The sequence below is a fragment of the Petromyzon marinus genome, unplaced genomic scaffold (genome assembly GCF_048934315.1).
Source record: "Petromyzon marinus isolate PM22_M1 ecotype Great Lakes invasive population unplaced genomic scaffold, UKy_Petmar_22M1.pri1.0 PM_G_Scaffold_7, whole genome shotgun sequence".
Taxonomy (NCBI): Eukaryota; Metazoa; Chordata; class Hyperoartia; order Petromyzontiformes; family Petromyzontidae; genus Petromyzon; species Petromyzon marinus.
This window is the reverse complement of record NW_027423024.1, coordinates 6,269,249-6,295,923: the sequence shown is the minus strand read 5'-3', so window position 1 is coordinate 6,295,923 and position 26,675 is coordinate 6,269,249. Positions and strand designations below refer to the sequence as shown.

Here is a 26,675-nt window from a genome sequence, read left to right as displayed (position 1 = left end):
CGGCAGCTTCCTGTCACCTCGCGACAGCAGGAAGTAGCATGACGTCACTTCCCTCCGACGAGCGGCTCTCTAACTGAATAAATTATGTTAATGAGGCCGGCCCATTCGTGGAGGGATGGGAGCGTGGGCGCTGAACCAGTCGCAAAAAACTCGCGACGACTTTAACGGACACATTATGTTAATGAGCCACCAGTCACTGGGCGTAGCTTTGCCCAAATAAGGATTGCCACTGGACCGATATCGGCAGTGACCCATGCGGAGGTGACATCACGCTCAAGGGCGCGGTGGACGGGGGTGGGGTGAATACCTTGGTGACATGACGTCACTAGCGAGGCTCACATGACATTGACTTTTCCAAACAGAGGTTCTTTGTAAGCCATCTGGCTACCATGAGAGATTCGTTCATGAGGCTATCCACATATACAAACACAGAGACAATTTAAACCGAGAAGATGGATTCTGGCATTGGAAAGATTTGATTAACCATTTCAGGTCTTAATTGATTGTTCACACTTACAGTGGCATTCAGACAGCATACATTACATTTTTCGTCTCCTCCCTCCTCTTTTCAGAACATAGATGGACTAGTCCTTCTAAATAAACTGCCAAATCGCTGCGCGTGGTGCTAACGTTTATAAATAAATAAATACACCGTTTAAAAATAAATAAATTTATGCAAACCGACACACCTGATGACGACCGTTTGTGTTATGGTCAAAACGTCGTGAGAATTTTTATTGTTTCATATATATTTTATTATTTTATTGTTTCCCTTCAACGTGACTTTACCGAAAGAGCTAAGAATACGGAATATCATTTGGGTCATTTTTTTGTTACTCAAGATGAGATTTCTGATATTACTGCGTTTTTTAAATATTTACATAACCAATAAAAATTTGTTTTTTTTTCAGACCGCGCCAATGCCAACGCGAGTGTTTATTGTTGATGGTGAGTTTTGTAAATCCGTCGTACGGTTAAAAAGAATAAAGTTTTCCCGTAAAAAAAATAAAAATCTCTCCGCCTTGGAGCCAATCAGGTTTCAGTTTCTCCCCTCCCACGTGACGCGGAGTTTTCTGGCTCCTCCCCCTCCTCGCTCGCCGCCATTTTGAGAGTCGTGAGGGAGGTGAAGCCTGCGGCCTTGACAACGACGAAGATTCACCAGGGTCAGAGACAACCTCACACTCACACTGTGACAACCTCACACTCACACACACACTGTGACAACCTCACACTTACATACACACTGACAACCTCACACTCATACACACTGTGACAACCTCACACACACACACTGTGACAACCTCACACACACACACTGACAACCTCACACTCACACACACACACTGACAACCTCACACTCACACACACTGACAACCTCACACACACACTGACAACCTCACACTCACACACACACACTGACAACCTCACACTCACACACACTGACAACCTCACACTCACACACACTGACAATCTCACACACACACAGTGACAACCTCACACACACACACACACTGACAACCTCACACACACACTAACAACCTCACACTCACACACACACTGACAACCTCACACACACAGACTGACAATCTCACACACACACACTGACAACCTCACACTCACACACACTGACAATCTCACACACACACAGGCAGACAATCTCACACACACACACTGACAATCTCACACACACAGAGACTGACAATCTCACACACACACACTGACAATCTCACACACACACACAGGCTGACAATCTCACACACACTGACAATCTCACACACACTGACAATCTCTCACACACACATAGGCAGACAACCTCACACACACAGGCTGACAATCTCACACACACTGACAATCTCACACACACTGACAATCTCTCACACACACATAGGCAGACAACCTCACACACACAGGCAGACAATCTCACACACACACTGACAACCTCACACACACACAGGCAGACAATCTCACACAAACACACAGACTGACAATCTCACACACACACAGGCAGACAATCTCACCCACACACACAGGCAGACAATCTCACACACACAGGCAGACAATCTCACACACACACAGGCAGACAATCTCACACACACACAGACTGATAATCTCACACACACAGACTGACAATCTCACACACACAGGCAGACAATCTCACACACACACACCACGTCTGAGGGTTACCCTCAGACGTGGTGTCTCACTAAACACAAACAATAAAAAAAAGCGCGGGAAACCCTCAAAAAGTTGTGAGGCGATGGATTTAATTCATTTATTTTATTTTTTATTTGGTATCGCCCTGTGAGCCACGACCCAGCGTCGCTTTCGTGAGGGCGAAACTTTCATCAGCCTCATGGGGTCCACAACATTTTACTTTGCTTGGAAATACGACGTTTTACACCCCCCCCTCCCATCCCCAGCGATTCGATTGCTGTGCAGTGTTTGGAATGTGCTAGGAGATGTTAACTACCTCGCCTGTTATCATCACGGTGACTAGGAGATGTTAACTACCTCTCCTGTTATCATCACGGTGACTAGGAGATGTTAACTACCTCGCCTGTCATCATCACGGTGACTAGGAGATGTTAACTACCTCACCTGTCATAATCACAGTGACTAGGAGATGTTAACTACCTCGCCTGTTGTCATCACGGTGACTAGTAGATGTTAACTACCTCGCCTGTCATCATCACGGTGACTAGGAGATGTTAACTACCTCGCCTGTTGTCATCACGGTGACTAGGAGATGTTAACTACCTCGCCTGTCATAATCACGGTGACTAAGAGATGTTAACTACCTCGCCTGTTATCATCACGGTGACTAGGAGATGTTAACTACCTCGCCTGTCATCATCACGGTGACTAGGAGATGTTAACTACCTCACCTGTCATAATCACGGTGACTAGGAGATGTTAACTACCTCGCCTGTTATCATCACGGTAACTAGGAGATGTTAACTACCTCACCTGTTGTCATCAAGGTGACTAGGAGATGTTAACTACCTCGCCTGTCATCACGGTGACTAGGAGATGTTAACTACCTCGCCTGTTATTATCACGGTGACTAGGAGATGTTAACTACCTCGCCTGTTGTCATCACGGTGACTAGGAGATGTTAACTACCTCGCCTGTCATAATCACGGTGACTAGGTGATGTTAACTACCTTGCCTGTCGTCATCACGGTGACTAGGAGATGTTAACTACCACGCCTGTTATCATCACGGTGACTAGGAGATGTTAACTACCTCGCCTGTCATCATCACCGTGACTAGGAGATGTTAACTACCTCACCTGTTGTCATCAAGGTGACTAGGTGATGTTAACTACCTTGCCTGTCGTCATCACGGTGACTAGGAGATGTTAACTACCTTGCCTGTCGTCATCACGGTGACTAGGAGATGTTAACTACCTCGCCTGTCATCATCACCGTGACTAGGAGATGTTAACTACCTCACCTGTTGTCATCAAGGTGACTAGGAGATGTTAACTACCTCGCCTGTCAATCACGGTGACTAAGAGATGTTAACTACCTCGCCTGTTATCATCACGGTGACTAGGAGATGTTAACTACCTCGCCTGTTATCATCACGGTGACTAGGAGATGTTAACTACCTTCCCTGTCATCACGGTGACTAGGAGATGTTAACTACTTCGCCTGTCATCATCACGGTGACTAGGAGATGGTAACTGCCTCGCCTGTTGTCATCACGGTGACTAGGATATGTTAACTACCTCGCCTGTTATGATGGTGACTAGAAGATGTTAACTACCTCACCTGTTGTCATCACGGTGACTAGGAGATGTTTACTACCTCGCCTGTTATCATCACGGTGACTAGGAGATGTTAGCTACCTCGCCTGTTATCATCACGGTGACTAGGAGATGTTAACTACCTCGCCTGTCATAATCACGGTGACTAGGAGATGTTAACTACCTCGCCTGTTATCATCACGGTGACTAGGAGATGTTAACTACCTCGCCTGTCATCACGGTGACTAGAAGATGTTAACTACCTCGCCTGTTGTCATCAAGGTGACTAGGAGATGTTAACTACCTCGCCTGTTGTCATCAAGGTGACTAGGAGATGTTAACTACCATGCCTGTTATCATCACGGTGACTAGGAGATGTTAACTACCTTGCCTGTCATAATCACGGTGACTAAGAGATGTTAACTACCTTCCCTGTCATCATCACGGTGACTAGGAGATGTTAACTGCCTCGCCTGTTATCATCACAGTGACTAGGAGATGTTAACTACCTCGCCTGTTATCATCACGGTGACTAGGAGATGTTAACTACCTTGCCTGTCGTCATCACGGTGACTAGGAGATGTTAACTACCTCGCCTGTTATCATCACGGTGACTAGGAGATGTTAACTACCTCGCCTGTTATCATCACGGTGACTAGGAGATGTTAACTACCTCGCCTGTCATCATCACCGTGACTAGGAGATGTTAACTACCTCGCCTGTTGTCATCAAGGTGACTAGGAGATGTTAACTACCTCGCCTGTCAATCACGGTGACTAAGAGATGTTAACTACCTCGCCTGTTATCATCACGGTGACTAGGAGATGTTAACTACCTCGCCTGTTATCATCACGGTGACTAGGAGATGTTAACTACCTTCCCTGTCATCATCACGGTGACTAGGAGATGTTAACTACCTCGCCTGTCATCATCACGGTGACTAGGAGATGTTAACTGCCTCGCCTGTTGTCATCACGGTGACTAGGATATGTTAACTACCTCGCCTGTTATGATGGTGACTAGAAGATGTTAACTACCTCACCTGTTGTCATCACGGTGACTAGGAGATGTTTACTACCTCGCCTGTTATCATCACGGTGACTAGGAGATGTTAGCTACCTCGCCTGTTATCATCACGGTGACTAGGAGATGTTAACTACCTCGCCTGTCATAATCACGGTGACTAGGAGATGTTAACTACCTCGCCTGTTATCATCACGGTGACTAGGAGATGTTAACTACCTCGCCTGTCATCACGGTGACTAGAAGATGTTAACTACCTCGCCTGTTATCATCATGGTGACTAGGAGATGTTAACTACCTCGCCTGTCATCATCACGGTGACTAGGAGATGTTAACTACCTCGCCTGTTGTCATCAAGGTGACTAGGAGATGTTAACTACCTCGCCTGTTGTCATCAAGGTGACTAGGAGATGTTAACTACCATGCCTGTTATCATCACGGTGACTAGGAGATGTTAACTACCTTGCCTGTCATAATCACGGTGACTAAGAGATGTTAACTACCTTCCCTGTCATCATCACGGTGACTAGGAGATGTTAACTACCTCGCCTGTTATCATCACGGTAACTAGGAGATGTTAACTACCTCACCTGTTGTCATCAAGGTGACTAGGAGATGTTAACTACCTCGCCTGTCATCACGGTGACTAGGAGATGTTAACTACCTCGCCTGTTATCATCACGGTGACTAGGAGATGTTAGCTACCTCGCCTGTTGTCATCATGGTGACTAGGAGATGTTAACTACCTCGCCTGTCATCATCACGGTGACTAGGAGATGTTAACTACCTCGCCTGTTATCATCACGGTGACTAGGAGATGTTAACTACCTCGCCTGTTATCATCACGGTTACTAGGAGATGTTAACTACCTCGCCTGTCATCATCACGGTGACTAGGAGATGTTAACTGCCTCGCCTGTTATCATCACAGTGACTAGGAGATGTTAACTACCTCGCCTGTTATCATCATGGTGACTAGGAGATGTTAACTACCTTGCCTGTCGTCATCACGGTGACTAGGAGATGTTAACTACCTCGCCTGTTATCATCACGGTGACTAGGAGATGTTAACTACCTCGCCTGTTATCATCACGGTGACTAGGAGATGTTAACTACCTCGCCTGTCATCATCACCGTGACTAGGAGATGTTAGCTACCTCGCCTGTTATCATCACGGTGACTAGGAGATGTTAACTACCTCGCCTGTCATAATCACGGTGACTAGGAGATGTTAACTACCTCGCCTGTTATCATCACGGTGACTAGGAGATGTTAACTACCTCGCCTGTCATCACGGTGACTAGAAGATGTTAACTACCTCGCCTGTTATCATCATGGTGACTAGGAGATGTTATCTACCTCGCCTGTCATCATCACGGTGACTAGGAGATGTTAACTACCTCGCCTGTTGTCATCAACGTGACTAGGAGATGTTAACTACCTCGCCTGTTGTCATCAAGGTGACTAGGAGATGTTAACTACCTCGCCTGTTGTCATCAAGGTGACTAGGAGATGTTAACTACCTTGCCTGTCATAATCACGGTGACTAAGAGATGTTAACTACCTTCCCTGTCATAATCACGGTGACTAAGAGATGTTAACTACCTTGCCTGTCATAATCACGGTGACTAAGAGATGTTAACTACCTTCCCTGTCATCATCACGGTGACTAGGAGATGTTAACTACCTCGCCTGTTATCATCACGGTAACTAGGAGATGTTAACTACCTCACCTGTTGTCATCAAGGTGACTAGGAGATGTTAACTACCTCGCCTGTCATCACGGTGACTAGGAGATGTTAACTACCTCGCCTGTTATCATCACGGTGACTAGGAGATGTTAGCTACCTCGCCTGTTGTCATCATGGTGACTAGGAGATGTTAACTACCTCGCCTGTCATCATCACGGTGACTAGGAGATGTTAACTACCTCGCCTGTTATCATCACGGTGACTAGGAGATGTTAACTACCTCGCCTGTCATCATCACCGTGACTAGGAGATGTTAACTACCTCGCCTGTTGTCATCAAGGTGACTAGGAGATGTTAACTACCTCGCCTGTCAATCACGGTGACTAAGAGATGTTAACTACCTCGCCTGTTATCATCACGGTGACTAGGAGATGTTAACTACCTCGCCTGTTATCATCACGGTGACTAGGAGATGTTAACTACCTTCCCTGTCATCATCACGGTGACTAGGAGATGTTAACTACCTCGCCTGTCATCATCACGGTGACTAGGATGTTAACTGCCTCGCCTGTTGTCATCACGGTGACTAGGATATGTTAACTACCTCGCCTGTTATGATGGTGACTAGAAGATGTTAACTACCTCACCTGTTGTCATCACGGTGATTAGGAGATGTTTACTACCTCGCCTGTTATCATCACGGTGACTAGGAGATGTTAGCTACCTCGCCTGTTATCATCACGGTGACTAGGAGATGTTAACTACCTCGCCTGTCATAATCACGGTGACTAGGAGATGTTAACTACCTCGCCTGTTATCATCACGGTGACTAGGAGATGTTAACTACCTCGCCTGTCATCACGGTGACTAGAAGATGTTAACTACCTCGCCTGTTATCATCATGGTGACTAGGAGATGTTAACTACCTCGCCTGTCATCATCACGGTGACTAGGAGATGTTAACTACCTCGCCTGTTGTCATCAAGGTGACTAGGAGATGTTAACTACCTCGCCTGTTGTCATCAAGGTGACTAGGAGATGTTAACTACCATGCCTGTTATCATCACGGTGACTAGGAGATGTTAACTACCTTGCCTGTCATAATCACGGTGACTAAGAGATGTTAACTACCTTCCCTGTCATCATCACGGTGACTAGGAGATGTTAACTACCTCGCCTGTTATCATCACGGTAACTAGGAGATGTTAACTACCTCACCTGTTGACATCAAGGTGACTGGGAGATGTTAACTACCTCGCCTGTCATCACGGTGACTAGGAGATGTTAACTACCTCGCCTGTTATCATCACGGTGACTAGGAGATGTTAGCTACCTCGCCTGTTGTCATCATGGTGACTAGGAGATGTTAACTACCTCGCCTGTCATCATCACGGTGACTAGGAGATGTTAACTACCTCGCCTGTTATCATCACGGTGACTAGGAGATGTTAACTACCTCGCCTGTTATCATCACGGTGACTAGGAGATGTTAACTACCTCGCCTGTCATCATCACGGTGACTAGGAGATGTTAACTGCCTCGCCTGTTATCATCACAGTGACTAGGAGATGTTAACTACCTCGCCTGTTATCATCATGGTGACTAGGAGATGTTAACTACCTTGCCTGTCGTCATCACGGTGACTAGGAGATGTTAACTACCTCGCCTGTTATCATCACGGTGACTAGGAGATGTTAACTACCTCGCCTGTTATCATCACGGTGACTAGGAGATGTTAACTACCTCGCCTGTCATCATCACCGTGACTAGGAGATGTTAACTACCTCGCCTGTTGTCATCAAGGTGACTAGGAGATGTTAACTACCTCGCCTGTCAATCACGGTGACTAAGAGATGTTAACTACCTCGCCTGTTATCATCACGGTGACTAGGAGATGTTAACTACCTCGCCTGTTATCATCACGGTGACTAGGAGATGTTAACTACCTTCCCTGTCATCATCACGGTGACTAGGAGATGTTAACTACCTCGCCTGTCATCATCACGGTGACTAGGAGATGTTAACTGCCTCGCCTGTTGTCATCACGGTGACTAGGATATGTTAACTACCTCGCCTGTTATGATGGTGACTAGAAGATGTTAACTACCTCACCTGTTGTCATCACGGTGACTAGGAGATGTTTACTACCTCGCCTGTTATCATCACGGTGACTAGGAGATGTTAGCTACCTCGCCTGTTATCATCACGGTGACTAGGAGATGTTAACTACCTCGCCTGTCATAATCACGGTGACTAGGAGATGTTAACTACCTCGCCTGTTATCATCACGGTGACTAGGAGATGTTAACTACCTCGCCTGTCATCACGGTGACTAGAAGATGTTAACTACCTCGCCTGTTATCATCATGGTGACTAGGAGATGTTATCTACCTCGCCTGTCATCATCACGGTGACTAGGAGATGTTAACTACCTCGCCTGTTGTCATCAAGGTGACTAGGAGATGTTAACTACCTCGCCTGTTGTCATCAAGGTGACTAGGAGATGTTAACTACCTCGCCTGTTGTCATCAAGGTGACTAGGAGATGTTAACTACCTTGCCTGTCATAATCACGGTGACTAAGAGATGTTAACTATCTTCCCTGTCATCATCACGGTGACTAGGAGATGTTAACTACCTCGCCTGTTATCATCACGGTAACTAGGAGATGTTAACTACCTCACCTGTTGTCATCAAGGTGACTAGGAGATGTTAACTACCTCGCCTGTCATCACGGTGACTAGGAGATGTTAACTACCTCGCCTGTTATCATCACGGTGACTAGGAGATGTTAGCTACCTCGCCTGTTATCATCACGGTGACTAGGAGATGTTAACTACCTCGCCTGTCATAATCACGGTGACTAGGAGATGTTAACTACCTTGCCTGTCATAATCATGGTGACTAAGAGATGTTAACTACCTTCCCTGTCATCATCACGGTGACTAGGAGATGTTAACTACCTCGCCTGTTATCATCACGGTAACTAGGAGATGTTAACTACCTCACCTGTTGTCATCAAGGTGACTAGGAGATGTTTACTACCTCGCCTGTCATCACGGTGACTAGGAGATGTTAACTACCTCGCCTGTTATCATCACGGTGACTAGGAGATGTTAGCTACCTCGCCTGTTGTCATCATGGTGACTAGGAGATGTTAACTACCTCGCCTGTCATCATCACGGTGACTAGGAGATGTTAACTACCTCGCCTGTTATCATCACGGTGACTAGGAGATGTTAACTACCTCGCCTGTTATCATCACGGTGACTAGGAGATGTTAACTACCTCGCCTGTCATCATCACGGTGACTAGTAGATGTTAACTGCCTCGCCTGTTATCATCACAGTGACTAGGAGATGTTAACTACCTCGCCTGTTATCATCATGGTGACTAGGAGATGTTAACTACCTTGCCTGTCGTCATCACGGTGACTAGGAGATGTTAACTACCTCGCCTGTTATCATCACAGTGACTAGGAGATGTTAACTACCTCGCCTGTTATCATCACGGTGACTAGGAGATGTTAACTACCTCGCCTGTCATCATCACCGTGACTAGGAGATGTTAACTACCTCGCCTGTTGTCATCAAGGTGACTAGGAGATGTTAACTACCTCGCCTGTCAATCACGGTGACTAAGAGATGTTAACTACCTCGCCTGTTATCATCACGGTGACTAGGAGATGTTAACTACCTCGCCTGTTATCATCACGGTGACTAGGAGATTGTTAACTACCTTCCCTGTCATCATCACGGTGACTAGGAGATGTTAACTACCTCGCCTGTCATCATCACGGTGACTAGGAGATGTTAACTGCCTCGCCTGTTGTCATCACGGTGACTAGGATATGTTAACTACCTCGCCTGTTATGATGGTGACTAGAAGATGTTAACTACCTCACCTGTTGTCATCACGGTGACTAGGAGATGTTTACTACCTCGCCTGTTATCATCACGGTGACTAGGAGATGTTAGCTACCTCGCCTGTTATCATCACGGTGACTAGGAGATGTTAACTACCTCGCCTGTCATAATCACGGTGACTAGGAGATGTTAACTACCTCGCCTGTTATCATCACGGTGACTAGGAGATGTTAACTACCTCGCCTGTCATCACGGTGACTAGAAGATGTTAACTACCTCGCCTGTTATCATCATGGTGACTAGGAGATGTTAACTACCTCGCCTGTCATCATCACGGTGACTAGGAGATGTTAACTACCTCGCCTGTTCTCATCAAGGTGACTAGGAGATGTTAACTACCTCGCCTGTTGTCATCAAGGTGACTAGGAGATGTTAACTACCTCGCCTGTTGTCATCATGGTGACTAGGAGATGTTAACTACCTCGCCTGTTGTTATCAAGGTGACTAGGAGATGTTAACTACCTTGCCTGTTGTCATCAAGGTGACTAGGAGATGTTAACTACCTCGCCTGTTGTCATCAAGGTGACTAGGAGATGTTAACTACCTCGCCTGTTGTCATCAAGGTGACTAGGAGATTTTAATTACCTCGCCTGGCTTACAGGAGATCGTCGGTTTGCGCCCAGGCCCTGAGCACGCTTGCTCCTGCTGCTGTATATTTGGAGTCTGCGTCTCTCTCCCCATGTTGATTGCGTGGATTTGTCTCAGGGTCCTCCGATTTTTCCCGATACGGGGCCATCCATTTAGTTCGTTGTCATGGAGGGGGTTACCCAAAATGCGTACGCTTGCGTATGGGGGGGTCTACTCACAATGTACGCATAGGAAACAGGGGGGGGGGGGGGTTGAAACCTCGATAATGCAGCCGGCGGTGGACTATCTGTTTGCTTAAACACGTTCATATTAATAATTGATCGTTTCTGCGTGGATTACATATCGGCCGTTCTACAGGATTCTAGGGGGTGGGGGGGTGATGCGTAAGGCGAACATACGTAGGCAGGTGGGGGGGGGGGTGTGTAAAAAGCCCGCGTGCGTACGGGGTCAGGTTTTGACGGATTTTTGCGTACGCACGAAAGGGATGGCCCCTACACATATAGATACTGTACAGCACTGTACACGGAGTGATCCCAGCTGTCCGGCAATGGTTTGTGTGATCACTCTCTGTACTACAGTGGCATGTGTGTGATCTCCATTGGTTTCCTCCGAGTTTCCCTCCCATAGCTAAACCCACAAACACAGTGGAACTGGTACTTGCCAGAACCACATCCCAAAGCTAACAGATTACCTGGAAATGGCTCAGTGGGGGGATCACAGCAACATCGCCCCCTCTTGTGCAAACTTGGCAGGACCCCTCCTGAAGAAGAGTTGAGACTCAGTGGTGCTTTCCTGAGCAACAGGCGTATTCATACATTAACAATACGGATGAATACAGACGGCACATTGAGTGTGGCATGCAGTCATTATCCTCTGCCATTGTCAATCGACTTCTGGAACGAAAGCCTCCCCAATTCGTCCCAATCTCAAGTGGTGAGGACTCAACACAGCCAGTCAGCCACTGACAAGCTCACTCACCCATTAACTCACTCACCCACCACACTGCAGGTCACAGCAGCACATTCGCGCAGCTAGTCAGCCACTGACAAGCTCCCTCACCCACTAACTCACTCATCCAACCACCCACTCATCACATTGAAGGTTACGACAGCACGCTAAGCCAGCCAGCCACTGACAGGCTCACTCACCCACTAATTCACTTGCACCCACTCACCAAACTGCAAGCACAACAAGACACTCACTGAGCCAACCAGCCACTGACTAGTTCACTCACCCACGAACGCATCCACCTACCCACTCACCACATTGCAGGTCACGACAGCACACTAAAGCCAGTCGGCCACTCACAGGCTCACTCACCCACTAACTCACCCACCCACTCACCAAACTGCAGGCACAACAAGACACTCACTGAACCAGTCAGCCACTGACAAGTTCACTCACCCAGAAACCCATCCACTCACCCCACCACCCTGCAGGTCACAACACACTCACCCTCGCAGAGGTTTTTGGGCAAGCGTTGCGCACGTTCAGATGCGCTTCTGCGTTTGTCTGGAACCATTTTCCTTCTGCTATTAGGAATCCACTGAAACTGTGCATTTTAAAATCATCTTGATTGAAAACTAATTTCTTTTGCACTGGTCTTTGTGTTTAGTTTCTTGTCCTCTACCCGTACCTCCGATTAGCACGGTTCGCTCTGTACGGTGTGAAATAAGTTCAACGTGCATACACCCAGCCCATCAGCCACTTACAATTTCGCTCACTCACCCACAAACTCATCCACCCACTCACCAAACCGCAGGTCAGAACACTCCCCCTGCTCAGCAATTTATCCTCTAAAACCGTCGCTCTCCCAACTGAATTCTGTTTGCTTCGCCATCGTACTTTACCTCACTTGCTTCCGTCATTACGCTGACCAAGATCTCTCGCCGCCCTTAACGAACGAGACCGCACCCCGGTGCTCTCTCTGGAGCTCTCAGCCGGTCAATAAACTGCAGGAGCTCGCAAAAAAAAAACGCGAACGCATTTCGCGCACTCCATGCTAAACGTGTTTCACCCGCGATTCGTTTCCCTCAACCAGAACGGCGGCGACTGGAACAGAAGAACTGGCGGCCCCCCGCGGCCAGTGGTCAGGCGGGGAGGAAATGTCGGCGCACGAAGAAATTCTGGTGTGCAACTTGAGGAAGTGCCGGCGCATTGTTGGCGACTTCGCCTGGGTCACCTCCTGCTCGCACCTCTTTTGCGACGAGGACGGCGAACGCGAGTTCAAGATGGGGGCGGTCGCCTGCCCGGCGTGCGGCGCCTTGCCGCGCGGCAGCCTGGACGTGGTGCGGGTCTGCTTGAACCCCCCCGAGGAGCACAAGTCCATGGTGCTGGCGGGCCTAGGGCCGGACGTCATCCAGGAGATATGTTCGCGGGCGCTTTCATTCTGGATCTTTCAGGTATCGGCGACGGATCGGTGACTTTTTAAAAATAAAAATTATTTTTAAAAAGTAACAAACTGAAATGTTTTATATTTTAGCGGATAAAGTCCCACTGAGCTACGTAACCTCTTTTTTTTGCAGAAGCGACCTGGCCATCACAAATGATAGCCCAACCCAAGCGGCTGTTATCATCACGTGGAAATTTACAGCAGTCAAATACTCTAAAACGCGTTAGATGTTGTTTCTAAACATTGGGAGGGAAAAACCAGAGGACCTGGAGAAAATCCACACGGCCACTGGGAGAACGTGCAAACTCCAAACATAAGTAGTGACTAACTCGGAGACAAAAAGACTTGGAGGCACTTCTTTATTTAGCGAGCACCATTGGAATGACGCAGTTAATATTTAGTCCGTCTATTATCGGTGGCACTACTTAGAACATGTACAGCGTTTAAGATGTCACTCTTGAATTAATTTGCGTGATTTATGAATATTTTTCTTCTGGGTTCTTTCAGCAAAGTCACGTAGAATGGAGATAAAATAATAAAAATAATAACAGAATTTATTCTGTTATTATTTTAATTTTTTTATTATTACAGAATAAATTCTGTTATTATTTTATCTCCATTCTACGTGACCTTACCGAAAGAACCCAGAAGATGAATCCCTGCAGTCACGAAAGCTTTAAATCGAAAATTATGAATATTTGTTTTCATTCTTTCGATATTTTTTTGGAGCTTCGTCGTTCCCAGAGGCATGATTAACCGAGTTATTCTTCTACACGTAAGTCCCCTTGCGCGTACGGCTCTTTAACCGATTAAAAATACATTCCATCAAATTTTCCATCTCGCAGATGCACCAGGAGAGACTGTATCAGGAACACTTGGCCGCGAAATCAAAGAGGCTCAGGGTGCAGTCTGAGGACCGCTTCAAGCAGGAGATCCAGAACAAGGTCACGGAGGTCGCCACTCTGAAGCGGCAGTTCTCGCTTGCCAAGAGCGAGCTGGCCAAGTTCAAGAAGAGGTACAACGAGGCTGCCGAGAAACTGCTGGAGAGGGACCGGGAGCAGAAGAAACTGCAGGTCTCGTACGATCGCCTCCGCCTGCGATCCTACGCTATCGACGAGGGGAGACGCGCGGAGGAGGAGGAGGCTCCGAACGGCGCGGCGTCCTCGCCGTTCATAGTGAGATTCGGTAGGGCCGTTTGAACTTTAGTAATAGGTTTTTACCCTTTTAGCTGGCACAAAAACTGATACCTTTATTCAAGGCATCATGTTTGCAATAACCACAACACAAGCAGTCAAAATGCAAACAAAAAAGAGACAACTCTGATAATAATATTGGCAGTGTCCTTGAATTTGATTGGTCCACACCCGAGACGGCTTTTCTTAGAGCCTAGTCTCCACTGGTGTTGGACCAGAAGACGCCAAAAGGCGTACAACTCAAAAACAGCGCACCATCAGGGAGTATTGAGGGCTCGGGGTAAGCCTTTACATTATGAGACCTCCTCTGCCAGTAACAAGATATAGGAATAGGTTTTTACCCTTTTGGCTGGCACAACAAAAACTGACACCTTTATACAAGGGATCATGTTTGCAATAACCACAACACAAGCAGTCAAAAATGCAAACGAAAAGAAACAACTCTGATAATGATATGTTTGAACTTTGTTAGGAACCGACCAAGCAGGGAAAATGGGGATAGGTTCATACGGTGACGTTTTGTACGTAATGTAATTAATTCCCCCACCCGCCCCCCCCCCCCCTGGTAGCAGCGACGTCGACCCCGCGAACGTCGCAAGGCGCGGAGGGAAACGCGTGGAGCTGGATGATGACGACGCCTCCGCGCTGCCGCCCCGGGGAGACGGAGTTTGCGCCGAGGCCGTTGTTTTTCAACGGCAGCCCCCCGGGCAGGTCGCCGCAATCCGACGGCTTCCTCCGCTTCCCCTTCCCCGCCAAAGCCGCGGTGACCGGAGCCAGGAAGTGACCTCGCCCCGGTAACAACACGAGAGTCCTTCCCTTCGCGCCCGCCTCCCCGCCCTCCAATGCGGTCGCAAGGGGTTCCCCAAAAAAAAAACTCGTGTGAAAAAAAATGACGCAGAAAGGACCTCGCCCACTGGCCTCACCGCGCATCAGATTCCTGTGGTCTTAACGCTGCCCGCAGGTCATCTGCCTACTCCCTGCGGCGCTTGGCAGGAGCCTCTCGTCGTTACCGCCAGTCGATTGCCTCCTGAGTGCAAACGGAATTCGAATCGGAAATATTTATTTACGCTGGAGGTAGGAATCCGACAAGCTGTGAAGCTCTTTTCCCACAGACTTGTGGTCGGGGGCACCGGGGTAAAAACGTTACAGCGACAAACAAATACAAAAAACCCCACGTCGTGCACAAGCGTCACGGGGTCCACGTGTGCGAGCGCGTGGTTCGTCGCCCCCGTCAGTTGTGTTCGGAGAGCCGCTCGCTGGAGATTTTCACGCACGACGACGATAACGCCGCGTCATTGAGCTATCGTTTGTGATGGCCGGGTCGCTTATGAAAATAGCTGCGTAGGTCGGTGGGTCCTCGCCTGGTAAAATGAAAAAAAATTTGTTGAGTTTAGTTTCAATTCGTTACTACTTTAGCGCACACCAATTGTGTTCTGGGAGAGCAAACCCACAACGTTGACAGTGGAGTTTGACGTCCCGCTTGGTGATCACCACCAGCGGCAGTAACTAAACGACCGCACTCCGTTCAAGTGACAAACGTCTCCCATTGGCCGTGCCGGGTGGGGCTCACAGGGTTACGTCACTTTCACATCCATCAGAAACTTTTGTTTATACTGGAGGAATCCGTGCAGCCCTACAGGAGGTTGTAGGTGCGATCCCAATTCTGACAGCTGCTGCCGTATATTTGGAGCTTGCGTCTCTCTCACTCTCTCATCATCATCATCACCACAGTGGCTATGAGATGTTACCTCGCCCGGTCTACAGGAGGTCGTGGGTTCGATCCCGACTCTGACAGCTGCTGCTATAAACCGTGGCCGATGAGCGACCGCTTTCGATCCCGCCGCTTTGCGTGCTGGAGAGTAAACCCACGACATTTACCGCTTGAGCACCGTGAATTTTTTTCCGGCGGGTAGGTTGCCGGGTGTCGTCGTTGGTAGGAGGTTATGGGGCAGACCCAGGTGCCAGGAGTCCACTGACTGAAATGAATGGCCGATGCACCACCTGTGCCCTGTACTGTGCCAACCTGCTGTGCTTCAGCCACCCGGCGCTCTGCACGTTGTTGCTGGAGGGCAGCTGCCTCCAACTGCCCATCAGCAGCATTCACGAGCCTCCTCCAATTAGGCCGATCTAGACACCACTGGTACCAGTCCACTCAGCTCCACATCCTCTTGTACCACATCACTCCATCTCTTCTCTAGCTCGTGCCGTGCTCGTTTAGCCCCCTCTATCTGGCCGAACAAAAGCTGTTTAGGCATGTGGGCTACATGACCCAACTAATGCAACCTTGCCTGCCAGAGGAGCTCACCGATGGGATTTTGTCCAGATCTTTCAAAGATCTGTGAGCTCCTCACACAATCCAGCCTGGTTAAACCTAGGATGGATCGTAGGCAGGCCAGCCTAAATGTTTCTAACCAGGGAAGATTTTCCTTTAGGGGGGTTTACATTTTGCAAGCGTAGAGAAGGGAGGGCATGACTGGCCGAGAAGATCGAAGCTTCATAGGGAGTGACAGACCAGGTAGCTTTACGCAACTGATGGAAAGTTAATGCCGCTTGACTGACTCGGAATGAGACCTCTGTTGTCAAACCGGAGCTGGTCATGAGCACACTGCCCAGGTATGGAAAACTCTTCACTCTCTCCACAAATACAAAGATCCCCCATATAGCCTTAACAGGCCGGCATGGCACATGAAGGGGTGAGTGGCAAGCACAATGCCACGTCAGAATTGGGTATTACAGATAGGTAGCCTGCCGCCAACAAAAGAAAAGCTCCAGCAGAATTGCTTCATTATTTAGTTCTATCCATGGCTGGGTGAGCACGTCCCTACTTATCAAGCATTGTGCTCACCATTGTACCGAGTCACTTAAACGCAGGCGAGCTGCTGTTTCTGTACTGCATGAAAGTGACGTGGCATGTTATCGTGAAACACCTCTATAGGCTTATCTTCCAAAGCCTCCAATTGGTGTGCAAGCTTTAACCCACATTACATCGCCAATACTGACTAAAATAGCGCCTTCATCTACTGGCAGAAATTTAGTAACACGCTTTTCAACATGATTACAAATCAGAACCTCTGAGTGCGTGTGATCCAGCCATCGTTTAACGCACTAAAACATCACCTATTGATAATACTCATGTTTAGTTTCATATCGCGTCATCATTCAATGCAAATTGCATCTCACCATCGCTGAGGAACCTCAGGCATACAGGCTGTGAGCCAACACCAACAATTAGCCAAGCTCTGCAGTCCTCTGCAAATTAAGTTAATGAGTGTTGATACCTCCAATTAGCACAATTGGCTCCGTACCGTGCAAAAGAAGTTCAACATTCACGCATACAGAAGGGACCTACAATATTTAGTCTGCACTTTGCTGAACTGCCTTCTTCCGGCGTGCCGGGGAGTGGCACCTCCTCGACGTCCATGGGAAGGGATTTTCGCAAAACGTGTGCGGTCCAGCCACCCTCACTGCCTCTGCGGTGCTGGATTAGAGGCTACGTACAGCATAGCCATCACCACCAAGCTATCTGTGATCCCCGAGATGCCTTTGTCCGTCTCCAAATTACACGCACTTTGCCCGTCTTAATGCAACGGACGCCACAAATACGGACTTTGAAATATCGAATCTCACGAATGAGAATGCTTACCTACCCTGCTTGGTAGGTTAGCACAGGGGTCCCCAACCCCCTGTTAGGAACCGGGCCGCACAGCAGCAGGAGGTGAGCAGTGAGTCCGCGTGTGGCCCGCCCCATTACTTTATTATTTACCACTTCCGTCCGCGCCTCTTTCCCGCACTGCGCACTTGTCTCAGTCACAGTGTTGGTATAAAGCCCACAAGCTCTAACCCCTAGTAGCCACAATGAGTAAGCCCACAAGCTCTAACCCCTAGTAACCACAATGAGTAAGCCCACAAGCTCTAACCCCCTAGTAGCCACAAGGAGTAAGCCCACAAGCTCTAACCCCCTAGTAGCCACAAGGAGTAAGCCCACAAGCTCTAACCCCTAGTAGCCACAATGAGTAAGCCCACAAGCTCTAACCCCTAGTAGCCACAATGAGTAAGCCCACAAGCTCTAACCCCTAGTAGCCACAATGAGTAAGCCCACAAGCTCTAACCCCCTAGTAGCCACAATGAGTAAGCCCACAAGCTCTAACCCCTAGTAGCCACAATGAGTAAGCCCACAAGCTCTAACCCCTAGTAGCCACAATGTGTAATAAACAAACGTCGCTGGAGAGCTTCTTTGAAAAGGGGGAAAGACCCAATGATGACCCCCCCCCTCCCCCGGTCCGTGAAAAAAAATGTCTTCCACGAAACCGGTCCCTGGTGCCAAAAAGGTTGGGGGCCGCTGGGTTAGCACATTCCAAATGTAGCGTAATAGCGCCGTCTGCTGACTGAAAGTGATAAATACAGTGTACGGCAGTACACACGTCAGCAGGCGACAGTACACATGGGGGGAAGACCACTAGGACAGAGTTCATGGTGGGGTCCATCTGGAAGCCCTGGGAACTGCTCTTAGCTTCCAGAAGGGGGGGCGTGGCCAGGACGGAGCCAGGCCACGGCGGGGGGATAAGAGGGAGCCCCGGGCGAGAGCTCGGGGCTGTCGCCGGAAGCGGCTTCCCTCGCCGTGCTGTCGTCTCGCCACCATCGTCGCAGCCGTCTTCACCATCGCCGGACGCCACTAGCTAAGACAGCCTGCCAACTGTTCTAGCTAGACAGTGGCGCTGACGATAGACGGTTCTGTTTGAGATATATACACAGTGTACACCCACGTAGGGTGCGTGTGGTCCCCATTGTGTGTGGAATAAAGGTGGCTGCAATTACTACTGTCTCCGAACTGCGTCACTACACTTTTAAAATTGGGCTGAAGTGGTCGATAAAAAATCCAAAAGCAAATATTTGGTGATACTGCATTGGCAGTGGTGCACAATCACTTGTTGCTTGTGAATATTGCAAGCTGTGGTTAAAATGAACTAGCTTCACAAATAACTATTTACACACAGCAGCATTAGAAGTGTAATTTATTGCCATGCAGTTTTCACATTCTGGATATCATCTGCAAGTTGGCTTAATTGAGAAAAAAATAAACCTCTCATAAAAATTGAGCTTTGTTCAAATGAAAAAAAAATACCAACATTTCAAGAATAACAAGTCCAGCATATATCTTTAACTTTCAGATTAGAAGACAACTCCATCTCACCAGTGAAGATGCAACAACTTAAATTACGTATACATGGGATCAAATAAATGTCCTTAATTTAACCATAACAGCCACGTGATGCAATGGGAACTAGGAACGACGCCAACTCTGTTTAAACAAGACAGTAGATTGTATTGTTGGGGCAATGTCACAGCTCAAATGTAAATAAACTTAACTGACAAACAGGACACTAGACTCGCGTATTATTATTATTATTATACCAGTGGTTCTTAACCTGGGTTCGATCGAACCCCAGGGGTTCGGTGAGTCGATCTCAGGGGTTCGGCAGAGCCCCCGCCACGGAGGTCCGGACACACTTGAATTATTGTGTAAATTTGTGATGACACACACGGCCCGCTTGGCCATCACTGGCTGCAGATGATCATGCTACACTGCTTGGCCAATCAGCGCTGCGGGGAATTTAGTGCGTACTCAGTAGTCAACGTGTGACTGTTGTTGTCGTACGTCGTGTGATTTCTTTAATATTTTATCCATACTAACTATGTCGGGTAAAAGAAGAAAGTGGTCGGACGAATATGTACAACATGGATTCTCATGTATCACGGAACGTGATGGGAGTGAGCGTCCTATCTGCATGATTTGCAACGCCAAGTTGAGCAACTCTAGTCTTGCACCGGCAAAACTAAAGGAACACTTCTTGAAGCTGCATGGAGACGGGGAATACAAGAACACAACACTTGCTGAATTCAGGATGAAGAGAGCCAGATTCGATGAAAGGGCCACTCTGCCTGCTCTTGGATTTGTACCTGTTAACAAACCGATCCTGACAGCATTGTACGAAGTTGCTTACCTGATCGCAAAGCAGGGCAAGCCACACACCATTGGTGAAACACTTGTGAAACCAGCTGCATTAAAGATGGCGAATCTGATACTCGGAACAGCGGCCGAAGGTAAATTATCCCAAATTCCCCTTTCAAATGACACCGTCAGTGACAGAATAGAAGACATGAGTAAAGACATCTTGGCTCAAGTAGTCGCGGATCTGGTTTCAAGCCCGGCAAAATTCAGCCTTCAACTCGACGAAACCACAGACGTTTCTGATCTAAGCCAGCTTGCTGTTTTTGTACGCTATGTGAAAGACGACATGATAAAAGAAGAGTTTTTATTTTGTAAGCCTCTTACAACAACAACGAAGGCAGCCGATGTGAAGAAGCTTGTGGATGACTTCTTCAGAGACAACAATCTTTCATGGAATATGGTTTCTGCAGTTTGTACGGACGGAGCTCCAGTCATGCTGGGAAGAAAGTCTGGTTTTGGTGTGCTAGTAAAGGCCGATGCACCACACATCATTGTGACGCATTGTATTCTGCACAGGCATGCGTTGGCAACAAAAACCTTACCTCCAAAAATGGCAGAAGTATTAAAAACTGTGGTGGAATGTGTGAACTATGTGCGAAAAAGTGCTCTGAGGCACCGCATCTTCAGTGAGCTGTGTAAAGAGATGGGCTCTGAATTTGAGGTACTTCTGCTCCATTCTAATATTCGGTGGTTATCCCGGGGACAGGTGCTGAATCGTGTTTTTGCCATGCGTGTGGAATTAGCCCTGTTTTTGCAAGAGCACCAACACTGCCATGCAGATTGCTTCAAAAATCCTGAGTTCATTCTCATTTTAGCGTACATGGCTGATATATTCGCAGCTCTCAATCATCTCAATCAGCAGATGCAGGGTGGTGGAGTCAATATCATGGAAGCGGAAGAACACCTGAAGGCTTTTCAAAAAAAGCTACCGTTATGGAAACGACGAACAGAGAACAATAACTTCGCAAACTTCCCGCTTCTGGACGACTGTGCAAGTAAGATCGAAGATGTGTCTGGAATCGGAGATATTTCTGTATCCACGGAACTGAAGCAAACAATTGCCACGCACTTAGATGAGCTTGCAAAGTCTCTCGACGGATATTTCCCTACAAGAGAGTCATATCCAGCATGGGTGAGACAGCCGTTCACGTTTGCTGTTGAAACAGCAGATGTCAATGATGAATTCCTCGACGAAATCATTGAAATTCAGCAGAGCCAGGTTCAACAGCAACTCTTCAGAACAACAACGCTCTCAACGTTTTGGTGTCGACAAATGAACAAGTATCCAGTTATTGCTAAGAAAGCCCTGGATTTTTTTATACCATTTGTTACAACATATCTTTGTGAGCAATCCTTTTCGAGGATGCTGGACATAAAAACGAAGAAAAGGAACAGACTTTGCTGTGAAAATGACATGAGAGTGGCACTTGCCAAGGTGAAGCCACGCATATCTGAACTGATCTCTCAAAGGCAACAGCAGAAGTCACATTGATTTCCAGGTATGTAATTTGTTGTGAGTTTATGCATTGTGTTGGTTTTATTCTTTGAACAAGGTAATGTTCATGCACGGCTCATTTTGTGTACCAGTAAAAAACATGTCTATGTCTTGAATTTGAAAAAAATCACATTTTATTTTCACTAAAGAGGGGTTCGGTGAATGCGCATATGAAACTGGTGGGGTTCGGTACCTCCAACAAGGTTAAGAACCACTGTATTATACTGTGCACGCAATCAACATAACACCGTACTCTTTGGTTATTTCGGTAAAGTCACGTAGGTATAAAATAAAATGACGGTCGCTTGTTGTGTTGCACCCGAAACGTCGTGATTTATTTTATTTTGTAACTACTACTTGATGACTTTACCAAAAGAACCAAAGAGTATGGATTCCTGCAGTCACGAATGCTTCAAATCAAGAAGAATAACACTATTTATACATTTTGATTTAAAGCTTTCGTGAACGCAGGGATTCATATTCTTGGTTCTTCCGGTAAAGTCTCGCAGAAGGGAAACAAGAATATGAATCCCTGCAGTCACGACAGCTTTAAATCAAAACAACAATCTTATTTGTGAATGTTTCAGTTAATTTTCACACTCATCGTGTGGCATACTTTAGCAATTTGTCGGACACCTTTGCTTAAAATGTCACAGTCAAAAGTTTTAAAACCAAATAACTCTAAGCATTAAGGGGCTGCTTTGATCATCAAAAGTACACATCTTTTGTCACAGAATGCCATCATGTTTAACATTAACTGGCCAGGGGATAAGAGTGCTTGACTCCAAATACATAGTTGACCAAGTTCCACTTACTAGAAGCTCAATTGTGATGGTGCTATAGACAGGAATGGCCCCACCAATGGAATATGGAGTTTCCACAACTAGCTCGGAGGTGCTAACAGAGATAAGGACCACCAAACCCACATTTGAGCATTTGGTGACCCGTCAAATTTGGCTCAGAATACTCAATTAGCAAGATACAAAATGTAAAGAGAACACATCAGAAGTTGTGTAGCCAATAAGTCCTGTTTACCAAACCTACTTGGTTACAGAACTTAGGAATTATATTATTTAGATCCAGAGCAAGACCAAAATTAAGTTATAATGCAGGTGACCTTTTTAATAGCAAGGAAAAGTGTAGCTCTCATTCAAAACGCGGGTGTGATGGAGACATGCAGATGGCAAGGCCTTGGGCAAAGGCACGAAAAAGCCAGACTCAGAGCAAACAGCCAAGGAACAGGGAAAGCTGATACGCTTAGACAATGCTATTTTTTTACGCAGAAATGGTTACAGTCAAACAAAGAGTGCAGTTGCTTAATTAATTTTCCAGTAGGAAACAGCCAGTTTCACCTTAGACTCCACCCTGATTAGCCAAATGTGTCTGAGCACATGTTTAATGTGCAGTTGTATTTTTTATTTTACTATTTTTCTGCATGCATAACTAATGCTCCGAATTGGAATATCGAAGCCAATACACAAGGCAGGGAAATTCCTACTGGCAGCAGATCGATGTCTTAATTAGTAAAGATGCCACAAGAAACACCACCAGAATATCTTCTGGCATCTCCTCAAGAGGTCACACTTAACCAGCACATTCCTGTGCTCCATTAGAGCAGTTCAATGCGTGTCAGTCATCTGACATGTGCTACTTATATTTCACTCTCAGAGTTGGTCGAATCCAAATTAAGTGAAACGAAAAATGCAAGGTGGCTCTCTGATGTAGGTGTAACAATGATCTCACTAGTTACACCTCGTGATTAGATGAATTGCAGCAATTTAAAACAATTATAACATTGCAGTGAATGTTGCAGTGGTCTTGAGCCCATTTCATACACATTCAAATAAATATATTATTTTATATTAGATTCAATGAATGCTTAATTACATGAGAAATCGATACTGATAAGAACCCCCAACGAAAAAAAGTGTTAAATGCTCATGTAGTGTGTGCAGCTGAAAGGCTCAACCACACGTTGCGCTAAAACGCTTTACTTTTGAAAAACGTTGATCTCTATTTTTCTTTCTCTAGGATTAAGGGGGCCTGTCGTGGGCAAGTTTTTGATGCAGGTCTAGAGGCCCTGGTGGTGCTCACATCAATGGTGGACACACGATGCCCATGCTGGTGTCACTCAGGTGGAGGCATGAGGGTAAAGACAGGCTAAGCCGGTGAGAGATGAATCTTGGTTTGAAGGTGAGAGGGGCACGGATAACATTTAACGTTATCCTGGAACGTGGAGAGGCGGAGGGGTCCGGAGAGACATGGGTAGGTAGCAGCCTCGCCAGCTCAATCTTCCCACTCGTACTCATCAAAATCATCGTCATCATTGTCATCATCATCCTCGTCTGTTAGGACACAAGTTAACAGCAGTTGTAAGAGACAGCCTCATCATGTCAAGGGATGGCCCCAAAGATTACATTTAATTGTTCTCACTTTAGCAGTGCTAGATGGCTTCCATGTATGTGTAGAGGTGTTAACTACGCTCTGTTGCGTAACCTGCATTGCCACCAGGGCAGTGCAGCATTACCCCTGGGTACAACGGTTGGGGTCAGTCGAGGTGAAACGGATCGTGGCCAGGGTTTGGTACGAGCCAATCAGACGGTTCCACGTGTGAATGTATGATTGGTTCTACCTGGCCACGAAGGAGTATAAGACAGGTGACCCAACGGACCTCGGGGAGTTCTCTCCCTGCACGAAGATAGAAGACTGGGCTGAAGCCTAGCTAGGACCCTGGACCAGCCTTTCAGCACTTCTAAGGGCTAAGGCTCGGCATACCCAGTGGTCAGGACCCACCGGGCCAGCGGTGGATCAGATAGCTTCCCCTAGGTCCTAGCCGGAGGACTAGGATAGCGGTAGACGTGTGAGTCCCGCCAAGTCAGGAGGTTGTACCTCCTTAGGTATCAAGGAGGTTAGCGGTAGACGTGTGAGTCCCGCCAGGTCCGGAGGCTGTACCTCCCTAGGGTATCGGGTGAGGGGACCGAATATCCCTCTGTGTGTGTTAAGCGTTGTATAAGGAAATAATACAATAAACAGAGTGTGCCTCCTAAAGAAGTCTGCTCGTCCTTACAACACTACAACTGGTGTCAGAAGTGGGGTGTTCTGTCCCAAAAAGTTGATGGCATTGAAAGGGTTGTTGCCTATGGTAGCAGAGTCTTGTCTCTTGCTGAACAAAGATACTGTGTGACCAGACGTGAGCTGCTGGCCATTGTTTTTTTTATTCAGCAATACAGGCCGTACCTGTATGGTCAGCATTTTACCGTGCGATCTGATCATTCGGCTTTACAGTACGCTCTGCGGGTTGAACAACCGTCCGGGCAGCTTTCTCGGTGGCTCGAAGTCCTTCAGGACTACGATTTCAATATCACTTATCGTAGGGGTGCACAACACACGAATGCCGATGCGTTGTCTTGCCTCCCGCTGGCTCAAAAATGTGCGTGTTTTTTGGGCTCGGGCCGTTGTAAGCCGCCACTGCCTGCGCAGGTCGCGCCTCTCACAACGGTGTCAGCCGCACTTCCCGCCGCCTCAGCGCCGATGTTGGATCATGCAGATCCAATGGCCAGTGACGATTTGCTGGGGCTAACTTTGGCCGAATGGGGTCGGCACCAGAGCGAGGACATGTCGTTATTGAGGTTGCGTCGCCACGCGAATAATGCAACTCCAAGACAGGGCAAATTTAATTCATTCGTCATGAAGCACGGCTTGTTGATGCATTGGGATGCTGACTCGTGTCAACATAAAATCGTCGTGCCATCCGCCTTGCGATGCAAGGCCGTATGGGCGGCGCATGAGCGTTTATTGCACCTGGGTGTTCATAAGACCATTGGGTTGTTGCGGTTGCAATTTTTCTGGCCGGGCATTGTTGTATATATAGGTGTTATGAAAATTGATGAAAATAATGAAAATTAAATGAAATTTGAAATTTGCATAATTTATCCGAAATTATGTTAATTGGTGTAATTATGCGCATAAATTCTACTGATTCGAGAGATAATCGTATTAATTTATGCGAGTGGGCGTGGTTATGATAATGCAGGTCGTTATGGATTATAAGGTCGAGCCTCGGTGACAAGGATTGTGTTATGAATTGGAATAATGCAATTAATCGTATGCAGTGACGCAGACGTTGTGAGCGTGAATGAGAGAGAGTCGATTCGACTCTGCTCTTTAATTCCGTATTATCGATAAGGATACGATTACTCTCGATTGAACATTATGAATTATGTGTGTTATGGATTATGTGTGGTGATAGTGTGCTTATGATAGGTCCCCAGGATTCAGATCTCATACGCAGAACAATATTATGCAGGATTTCAGGAAGAATCACACACAAACCTTCTGCTTTAATCAATTTTATTTCTAGCTAACTTTAATTTTTGGATAATATGAAAACTCAATCTCGGCATTTGGAATTTCAACACAGCGTTAACATGATAACATCACGATTGCGTTGTTTCACCTCGATAGCGGCACCTGTGGTTAATTCCCGACGCGTAACGCAATCGATCGGTTGTTGAGAGAGAGATTAAAAACATGCGAACTATTCTATCAAACCTTAACTTTATAATATGCAAACTCGTATACTTGAATTGTTACACAACACGGCACTTG

At 47.0% G+C, this 26,675-nt stretch overlaps 1 protein-coding gene across 1 annotated transcript; it reads left to right on the top strand.

Annotated features, from left to right (window-relative positions):
• Positions 1-1,077: 1,077 nt before the first annotated feature.
• Positions 1,078-19,376, top strand: LOC142920243 (E3 ubiquitin-protein ligase CCNB1IP1-like). Its single transcript, XM_076062747.1, has 4 exons — positions 1,078-1,163; positions 13,019-13,379; positions 14,215-14,554; positions 15,132-19,376. Exons 2-4 carry the CDS (start codon positions 13,083-13,085, stop codon positions 15,344-15,346), a joined length of 852 nt encoding a protein of 283 aa, XP_075918862.1. The 5' UTR covers positions 1,078-1,163; positions 13,019-13,082; the 3' UTR covers positions 15,347-19,376.
• Positions 19,377-26,675: the final 7,299 nt, after the last annotated feature.